General features: G+C 41.0%; 1 protein-coding gene across 1 annotated transcript; it reads right to left on the bottom strand.

Annotated features, from left to right (window-relative positions):
- Positions 1–5,854: 5,854 nt before the first annotated feature.
- LOC117466925 (10 kDa heat shock protein, mitochondrial-like) lies at positions 5,855–9,709 on the bottom strand. The gene is given in 6 exon segments (XM_071207037.1): positions 5,855–6,073; positions 6,340–6,366; positions 6,368–6,388; positions 6,390–6,428; positions 7,004–7,156; positions 9,601–9,709. Coding segments are annotated over 6 exon segments (294 nt in total). The 5' UTR covers positions 9,604–9,709; the 3' UTR covers positions 5,855–6,022.
- Between the last annotated feature and the right edge of the window lie 871 nt (positions 9,710–10,580).

The raw sequence follows: 10,580 nt of genomic DNA, 5'->3' as shown, positions 1-10,580 counted from the left end.
GGAAATAGAAATAAAATAGCATTACGTTTTTTAACATCTTTCTTGTTTAAATTATTTATTTTTGTATTCAATATACAGGTATACTCCATGTATTACATGTATTGAATATACTCAAATACATCTGTTTTGTAAGTCCCTTTTCCCCAAAGTGTTCTGCAGTTATCCATGTTCCGGGGCCCGCCGGTGAATGCCCCGGATGTGAAAAGCCCATGTGGAGCTCCATCAGATCTCATTTGCAGCACACGGCTCGTCCTGTTACTCCGACCGTCTCTCATTCAGACCTGCAGACCTGCACCAAGAAGCAGCTACACGATCTCTAATACCTCACAAGTAAGTGCTGACATCTTTACTAACTCCTTAAAAAACTAATGAGACTAATACTACAAGCTTAATGCACTTTCGTGTAACATTAAAGGCGGATTTCTGCTCAAGCTATGAGGCAACTATACTAGCTTTAAATACTCCTAGCATACAGGTTTTTCTTTCGTAACTGCAAGGACATACATGATTTGAATCTAACTACATTTCTACATCTAATATTAATAACTGTCTTGTATGATATACTTGATATTACCATCTTCTTTAATTTAATTTACAGAAATGTCATGATGCCTGTCATACTGCAGCTGTGCACAACCTTACATCCAATGCAGGAAGCGTGTCTTTAATATGAATTAATTATGATTTAAATACATTAACCATGTATTCCTGCTACATGGCTCACATTTGGGCAGTCAGAGCAAGAGCAAAACTCTGTGCAGGTCAAGCCTACTGAAAGACATTGGCATTTGCTGCTATCATTGCACTTTCCGTCCTTACAGTATAGGTGGGTGATGTCTCTGACTTCTTTAGGTGCAGGTTCTTTGACGAACATCACTGGTTCAATAGACCCATCTTCTCTGAGCCTCCACCCTCTACCAACTGGGTTCCAGAGATGAGGCTTGGCCACATGGCTGTGACACCACACTGCGGTCTGGTACATGGCTCTTAATACATGTCGCTGGAAGGCATCTTCTGTTGGGGGTAGATTTGCAGCTGATGAATCTGTTGTAGATACTACCTCAGCTCATCCAAGGTGGTGCAAGGACGGCCATCCTCCCTTTTCTTTTGGCCATACAGAAGGAGGGCATACTTTCTTGCCACAGGAATAGCCTCCTCCAGACTTCCAGAAAGTCCAAAACTGGCCATCTCATTTAAGTCACTCAGATGGGTCTTAAGTCTTGTAAACACAGTAGCCTTCCCAATTCTGTACAAGCTGCTTGTGGTATCACAACCTGTGAGGGCGTGGCATGCAGGTAGACATGCACAAAATGCTGCACCAAGCTTCTTTGCGATGGGACAGACTGGGACAAACCTCTCCCTTGGGCCATGTCCAGAGTGCATGAACACCGTTGAGGATCCAAACATTCCTTTGCTGGAATAATACACAGCAAAACCAGTACGTCGGTATCATCACATCTGATGACGACCGAGAATGAGACTCTGCTAGATGTATTGCATGTAATACCAAAGCCTCCTCCTGGTCACTATACAGATCTGTCAAGTTGTCAACACCTGACTTGCTGACCACTTTGACCTCCTCACCATTTTCGAAGCCACCTGCCAAAATGACTGTTCTCTGAGGAGATTCTCTTGGGCCCTGTATTGGCTATGTAGTTGCTTACAAAGCTGCATAAAGCAGCCTTGTTACCACTGACCTTGAGGTATTTCCTGTAGTTAGGAACTTTGGCTTTGCCTGTGATGACATGTGTAGATCTGCTTGCTTGGATGGTGCCTCTTCTTTGCCTTTCCAGGTCTTTGATTGAGTGTGGATGATCATACCTATCAAACACTAGAGCAACACAGTTGTTGTTTTCCTTTTCCATTAGTGTTGTGATCTTCTTCCAGACACACTCACCCAGGTCATTGAATGTCTGAAAGCCTGAGTCAGGGAGACTCTGTAGAAGAGCCATGCCATCGATGATGTATGCAGATGGTTCAGCAACATTAGGCAACTGCTGTGTCTCTTCAACTACTGACTCCAATTTTTAGCAAGGTCGGCTTTTGTTGTCTTTCTCATGCTTCCATCATCATAAAACAAAGAGGGGGGGACAGCAGCAAGTTCATGAGACATCACAGTCTCCATGGATACCTCTCTTTGCTTGGATACAGCAAGTAATCTTCGAAGAGCACATCTGAGTCCATGTGAACCTTTCTAGTACTGACTCCACCTGATGTCTTTGAAGGTTGCACACTGTTTTCTTTTCTCAGGATCCCAGAAGCTCTTTGCCAGGCGTTGTTCAATAAAGATGGCATTCTGCTCAGCACCATCTTGGAGGAAACTTGACAGCTCTTTTGCAACTTTCTCAGATGCAACCTGACCACTTGCAATATTGATCAGTTCCTCAGGGATACTATCAAGGTCAAAGGGGTTCTGCTTCTGCTCCACAGCTTCCATTATCTTTTGTATGTCTCCCTCATCTCTGTCCATTCTAGAGGCTCCATGTTCTTTGTGTGCTTTTGGGCCCTTGCATCAGTGTCACAAAGGTCTTTCATGGCATCCACGTATGCTGTGGTCACATGCCTTGTCATCAACCGTCTTGTGAGAGCCGGGATCTCCTCTCCACCCCCCGCACCAGGTTGCGGACTTTTGGTGACAGAGCCTTCAGTGTGGCACCCCCCACCCTCTGGAACTCTCTCTCCCCCCCGAAATCCGCAGCGCCCCAACCCTGGACATTTTCAAAAAAGCCCTCAAAACGCACCTTTTTACCAAGGCTTTCCCCACTGTATAGTTAGTTTAATAGGTTTTTTTTCCGCTACTTCCCCCCCCACCCCCTTAACCTGTCTGCCTTTTTTCCCCCTACTCCCCCCCCCCCTACCCGACTTGTAAAGTGACCTTGGGTTTCCTGAAAGGCGCTATAAAAATATTATATATTATTATTATTATTAGAGCTGCCTTTCGCAATGTGAAGCCAACAACTCCACCCCTGACTCTTGCCTTCTCGGTTAATGGTTTGCTCCAGTGCCTGATGAGTCGCCACACAGTTGAAGCTGTGATCCTCTGACCGGCGGACAACAAATCCGCCTTCTTGCATGAATGTGTATGCTTCTGGTTGTTCATGTTCAAGAGCTTTCATTTCTGCAACGTAGACCGGCATGTTCTTCCAGCAGCTCTGAACCAAGGGATGACTTCACACATGCTATTCAGGTGAAGTTGAAAGTCTGCTTCACGTTCTGAACGAAGGATCCTTAGCAACAGATCAGCACCCTTGAGGAACATTAACCAATATCCAAAAGTTGCTGATTGCTTAGCCCCTTCAACTATGAACGTCTGGATAATGTTCTGGATCCCAGTAAGTTCCGTCTCCACCTCACCGATAAGCTGTTGAGCAGTGGCCTTGTCATTACCATGAAATGCATGCTGTACATCTCGTAGGAGTTGCTCTTGTGCTCCAGTTATTGCACATTTGCCTTTCTTTTCAAGCCATGATTGCATGGCTTTCCAGAAGAGCCTGAACAGAGCCTCAGAGGCTAGCTTTATGCTCCTTATTCCTCTTGCCAGCTGCTTCCCCTGAAGCAACTGTCGGGCTGTGCCCTCTGCATACACGTCTGACTCAGGCCCATTCCCAAACCGCCCCCTACACCCTACCCCTCCGTTTGCTCGTTCACGCGGAGGGTCCGCCATATTGAGGGCTGTTCCAAAGCAACGAGTGTGGAGGGGGAGTGGGCTATCAAGCCCTCAAACAGCGAGTCTGCAGTGGTGCTGACTGGAGACTGGTCTCTACCTGACCGGAGTCACGCTGTGTGTGTCCTCAGGAAACACGCTGTTAACAAGTAGTTCCTGCAAACATCCACTGATAAACTGCGATGTTAACAACCTCATGATAACCTCATGTTTTTAACTTAGGATCAAACTTGTGTTTAGTCTAGAAAAAGATAAATGTGTGCATTTTATTATAAAGTTGTGTATATTTACAGACCGTTGCAAAAACTAAGAAGCTTATAAACATCAGGTTTAAAACTAAAAGAGCTTTGAAACACAATGAAAGATGTTTGGAGTTTTATTTGAGTTATTCATTTAAACTTTTTGTCTAATAGATGCTGATTTGAAATCGTTGTTACATCCAGTTACGGCATTTCCTGTTTCTGCCGAGAGAGAGGTGAGGCCGTCCCAAAGCTTGCTGCTGTATTTACTCCCTCCATCTGACAGGAGGGAGCCTCGTTGAGCTGCGAGGGTGGCTACAGACGGAGAGTTCACTCCATCACGGAGGGGTAGGGTCGAGGGAGTGGTTTGGGATTGGGCCTCAGTGAGTATGTCAAACAGTCCGCCATCACCATAGAGCTTTCCAATGCTTGCAAGGTAAGCCATTGTGATATGCATACCTCCTAGTCTCATTGTGATCTTCCCTTTTAAGAGCTCTGGTTTGTTCCACAATATATGTTCCTTATGGTCCTCTTGAGAGTAAAATCAAGGTGTTGCAGTTCTTAGTGGATCAGTTTCTGACCACCAACATCGCCCGCGACGAGATGATGTCCAACTACTACTTCGTTAGTAGTTCTTTTGCTTTTTAGGCCTGCATTTTCTCTGCACTAATGTTGAAGTTGCAATATTTTACTTAAAAAAATAACAATTATGGGTTATTATTATTATTATTAACAATTCTCAGGTTGTCATACCTTTTAGGGACTTCTACTCAAGATAATTTGTTACTATTTTCCACCCCTGATAAGTGAAGTCAAAATAAAACGAATTGGCGATACTATAGATTTAATTAGGACTATTTAATATTTTCCCCATTTGGGACACCTTATACGTTTAGTGACATAACTCCATGAGTATGTAAGCTATCTTTATTGCTGGATTCAGTAGAACCACACCTTTCCAACAAGCCCTCATATGTGTTGCTATGGCAATCCATGTCAGAGTCACTACAAAGTAAAGAGAACATTCTTCATAGATTTACATTTCCGCTTATTGTAGGCATGTGTTCAAATGACTGTATCTCCAATTTACAGTAAGATATTGACATTCAGTCTTTTCTATAATGCAGCGGGATGTCCTGACCTCAGGTATGCCAAGTTTTAAACCTATCAGACCTTCCATTGTGAATCTACATGAGTTGTTATGCCTCAACCCCCAGATGGCCAGGCTTTATTTTTTGTTTGATCAAATAAATGCAGCAGACAATGCTATTCAACCACAATTACCATTTATTTTATTTCAACTATATTCTTCTTCTTATTATTACTACTATTGTTAGTAATAGTAGGCAAAATGTAATATTTTTCACTTTTCATTTTTTTCACTTTTTTTTTCTCCATTGTGAATCTACATGAGTTGTTATACCTCAACCCCCAGACGGCCAGGCTTTATTTTTTGTTTGGGGTGTATAACTTTATATACCAATTTCACCACTTTTGCAGTAAAATATTTGTATACAACAATCCATTTCATGTATGGGAGGCCTTAGAGATGAGGAAAAAGTAAGTTGTGTTTTGTCCTAACTCCGGGAGCAGTATCTCGAAAACTAAAGCCCTTTTTGGCTGTTTGTCACAGGCCTACACCCTCATTATGTCCTTATGTTACATGGAATCTCGCGTTGCATTTTATAACATTGTCTTGATTTCAATATAAACCCTACTTTTGCTGCTATATACACTTACATTATCACACTTCTATCTCTTTCCCCTTGACATTTGTGTTTTCATATGCGCTTGTGCAATTTAAATCCCCTTTCCTTTCTCCTACTTCTTATTGTTCCTTCTCTATTCATGTGTATGAAATTATCTCCTTACGTCGAACACAAACCAAAGCTACTAAGAGAGGTAGTAAATGAAACATCAAAATATTAAAGAAGGCCACAAGACTACAATCAATAGTTCACCTTTATTATTGTAACAAAATTGGATTAGAATTATTTACATTTGCAATAACACGTTGGAAAAAAAAAGTAAAGAAAAACACACATGAAAGAGGCAACTTAATTTCTTCTCTCCAGGTTTTGGGACTTGACATGATCTACTGCGACGAAGAAATGACGATTTACTCTACGTATTTCCCAAGGATATCTCCGTCACGGAACAGGAAATAGTCCTGGAGGAAAAACAAGACATTTTAAAACAAGGAAAGGCACGGGAGGATGTTTTGTTTAGCCTGTTTTAACTTTTAAATGCACTGTAAGGCGACCTTGGGTGTCCTGAAAGGCGTCTCGAAATAAAATGTATTATTATTTGTTGTCGTGTGTTGTGATGTTTTTATTTTGATGGCACCTTTTAAAAAGGGAGAAGCATTTTTCATGTATAATGACATTAAATGATTCTGTTCTTCAATAATGGTGATTCAGATGAAACTGTATTTACCTTGTCGTCCAGACTGATTTTAGTTCCCTCCGTACTCTGGCAGCAGGACACATCTCTCCCACCGTCACACTGACTGGCAGCAGGTTACCCTTTCTGGAAAACAAATATCACAAAGAGTTACACAACAGTCTTCAGAGGCAACCAGAGTTCCCGTTGGGCGGTAATTACCGGACTTTGACCGGTAAAACATGCCGAAGACCGGCAAATCTAAATCTCTCCGGTCAAAATAATTTCCCCTTAGCGCAATACCGCATCAGTTGCGCCACTTATATGACAGACAAGAAGAGTCGATTCTAATGTCTAACATTTAATGTGGAGAAAGAGATGTCCTGTGTGGGTTGATTGTGCGTTGATCTGTTGGTAATGCCTCGGGGTTCCGGTGGGCATGTAAACAAATGCATAATGCTGCGCTATACTTTGTGGCCTCACCCGGTTGCATAGCGACGCTAATTGTTTAGGTGTCTTTGATCGATATGGACATGAACGCGAGTAAAGTCTAATCTAAGTGACGCCAGGGGATTTATTCCGGTGTGAACGCGATTTACTAGATAGTTCCGGGAACTATTCCTGGGCAAAGTACTTGGTGTGAAAGCGCCTATTGGTGCTCGAGGAGGAGATTCAGGTGATAAGGTGGAGGGGGGGTTGAAGAGGGTAATCTCACCACGTTGCGGGAGCCCGGCCCGACTGCCACCACCGTGGCCTGCAGCACTTTGCTCTGAGCTTTCTCCGGCAGCATGATGCCGCCCTTCGTTACCGTCTCTGGGGTAAAACGCTCCACGAGCACCCGGTCGAACAAGGGGAGGAATTTCCTGAAAGCCTGTGAAGTGACCAGAAAAGAGAGGAAATCATTAGCGAATAATATAAATTACTATCAAATAACATGTTAGGTTTAAGAGAGGCCATAAAGCACTTAAAACTAGAGAAACTCTCAACTCGAGAATTTGAAAAAAGGTGGCATCCATTCCTGGAATAAGCTGAATTTAAGCTTTAAATCTCCTATATGTAATTAGTAGACATACAGTCAGTATATTATTTAAGGACACGCCGCATAATGACATCTTCTAAAGTGTAATTCTTGAAAATGTAACATTAGCCTTGTTGTTGTTGTTCTTTAACCATTTAACAAATATTCCCCTTTTTTGTCATATTAGCTTTTTTTAGCTTGAGGAAAATGTTGTTTGCATTCAACAACTAATAAACAGTTATAAGAAATTACATTTGACCTTGTAACATCATTAAATAAAACCTTTATTTTATGCGCAGCCCTAAAGACACCTAGGTTATAGTGAGCGAGAAAAAACCAGACTGATCAATAGCATCGATTCTTTTACAGTAGTTTTACACAAGAAAAACAAAAAAGGGTTTTAGTCAAATGTGTTTAAGAGGGGAGATTAATTCCCAGTTGTGGCTGATCTATTTGGGAAAGGGAGATAAATGGAGGAGGGGGCGGTGGAGTAAATCTTCATAGAGCTTAATTAAAGACAGTATGTAAACACTAAGTGAGCAGCTCATCCACAGAGGCAGCATTTGTGAAATTATGACAAAACTCCGTGTCATGAAGGTCAGCATTTCTTCATTCACTCTATTAATATAGGAGAAGCAGCAGCTGAATAACGGACGACAAGATTTATAACACCAGCTGCACCAACATGTCTGATGGCAGCAGATGTACCGGTGACCTTGGTTGAAGGTTGTTTTTGAACAAGGTGGTGGAAGTGGGAGTTAAAGGAGGGGGATGGGGAGGGAGGACTGATCAGAAAGAGGTGGGGTTACTCATTCATCGTGGCGGTTTAACCCGAGGACAAGGACAGCTGATAACATACTTGAATGGTCATTTAGTGGAGGATTCTTTGGAGTATTTGGGAATCACTCAGACTGTGCATGTATGAAACAAAAAACCTTGACTGGTGATGAAATGTCCTCCAGGTTTTTAAAATGACAAGATAACACTCGAGGCTGGCTGTACAGATTACCAGAATGTTCTCAGTGCAGTATTTCACGAGGTTGTAGGCGCACAAGTTGCATAAAATGGCTACGATTAACCACACAGCCTATTTTTTTAGTACTGCACCCCAGTGTTGATAAGAGTAACCCCTTTTGGTTTTCAACAGCACCACAAACTGAAGTCCCCGTAGCTTTTTTGATAAGCTGTAGCTGATAAAGTATATCAACTGTAGGATCATGTATTACAGAATATTGTGAACTGGCACATTTAGGGTTATTTTCCGATTTATATAATACCGTCTGCATTTTTCTGTGGTACTTAGTTCTTTAAGATTCAATTATCCCCACAGCTGTACTGTAATGAAACCAGAATAATTGACAAATATGGTAATGCATTTTCATTTAAAGACTAAAATAGCACAAATAAGTTGCTATTTAAGTCAATTTTAGCTTAAATTAAGAGGACCCTCGCTATTTTATCAGATATATAATTTATCTTAAGTGTATTCACAGATCTCCTGATCAATTCTGCATATAATTGCTATAATGAATAATTATTTGATTTACTTGTTTGGAAACTGGCTACAAATCCTATAGATAAACACATCTTGAATGATTATTTTTGGCATTATTGTATGGTCTCAGGACCTTACAAAGTTAAGCTGTAGTGTGCATGGACATGTGAGGTCAGAGACGACGTAAACGGAAGCCGGAAATGATTTAACCGAGCATGCAATTCGTATTTTCCACCCACCAAGGGCATGCATAGCGCAATATGACAAACATGTATATGAATAAATACGCAGTTTTAAGAGATAATAGCCCGAAATTAGAGTCAAAACTGGACTTTCTATAGGATCTCTGACACGTCATTCATTCACATGTGACTGCTGCTGCAGGGACGAATGAATGAATGTCAGGATCAGTAAGCTATGACACTAAATTACCTGCATTTATATCCCCACATGTCTGCTTTGATGACGGATAATAACTAATACTACACAAGAAAAGCAGAAATATATCGGGTTAAAGCTTAATTGGCACGTTAAAGCTAGTCAGTCATCTCCTATAACAGTTAATACAATGCATTATTAAGATAAAATATGCCTTTGCTTTGTTTAGTAAACGCATCCTTCTCTCAGCTTTTAATCGCTTGACCTTGTGAAACCATGTTAAAGGCAGCTAACACAACATTAGCTAGCTGCGTATTATAACACAGCAGCCACATGCAGACAGTTTTATCCTGTATTTAAATCCTTTATCTGTCTTTGGTTTGAATTATTAACACCCACAGTTGTTTCAAGCCGAGTATCTTACCATTTCTAGATGTGTGAGAGGTCTGGAGACGACGTGAAGCTGCAGGTTTTACTGTGACACAGACTGAAGGGGGATATCTGTACTCCACGTGAAATGTACTGCGCATGCGCATTACGGTGTAGAAATTGGCACCGGATTCTCTGCCTTCCAGAAGATTCCACAACACCTAACTGCGAATAACAACAACTGTTTTCATTCATACATGTTATATAAGGGGAATACAGTGTGTTTTCAAGGGGTTTTATGTCTTATTTAGGGTTTTAATGTCGCAGCAATGTTGCACAATATAAACTTTGACCTCTATTTTTTCCTCCAATGGCACAGGAGAAGCTTCTAGAAACGCCAGCCCCGGAACGAGCATAGAGAGATATTCTGAATTACACAAGTGAACATTACCTTACATATTGAATGATGTATATTATATTGGAAACATTGAAAGTGAAGCTCTCTGTTGGTTGTTGGTGTAATTATGTATATGTATAAGAAATGGTGTCCTTTTTGTTTGTTTCTAATAATAATAAATTGTATTTAAAGGCGTCTATCACGACACCCAAGGACACCGTACGATTTAGTAAACACTGAGTACTTAATTCTCTTTATATGTATATCGCATGCACCAAACACTATTGGGTAGATACTCGGTCGGTCGATGGATGGATGGATGGATGGATGGATGGATGGAGAGATAGATAGATAGATAGATGGATGGATAGATAGATAGATGGATAGATAGATACTTTATTGATCCCAATTTGGGACATGTTTGCATTGCAGCAGCATAAAAAACACAAGGCAATGTACATAAAATAAACTATGACACAGCAATAAACAATCCAATTCATTTTAGAAATGGAAATAGAAATAAAATAGCATTACGTTTTTTAACATCTTTCTTGTTTAAATTATTTATTTTTGTATTCAATATACAGGTATACTCCATGTATTACATGTATTGAATATACTCAAATACATCTGTTTTG

This window comes from Pseudochaenichthys georgianus, chromosome 21 (genome assembly GCF_902827115.2).
Source record: "Pseudochaenichthys georgianus chromosome 21, fPseGeo1.2, whole genome shotgun sequence".
In the NCBI taxonomy this organism is placed as follows: Eukaryota; Metazoa; Chordata; class Actinopteri; order Perciformes; family Channichthyidae; genus Pseudochaenichthys; species Pseudochaenichthys georgianus.
This window is presented reverse-complemented; position numbering and strand designations above follow the sequence as displayed.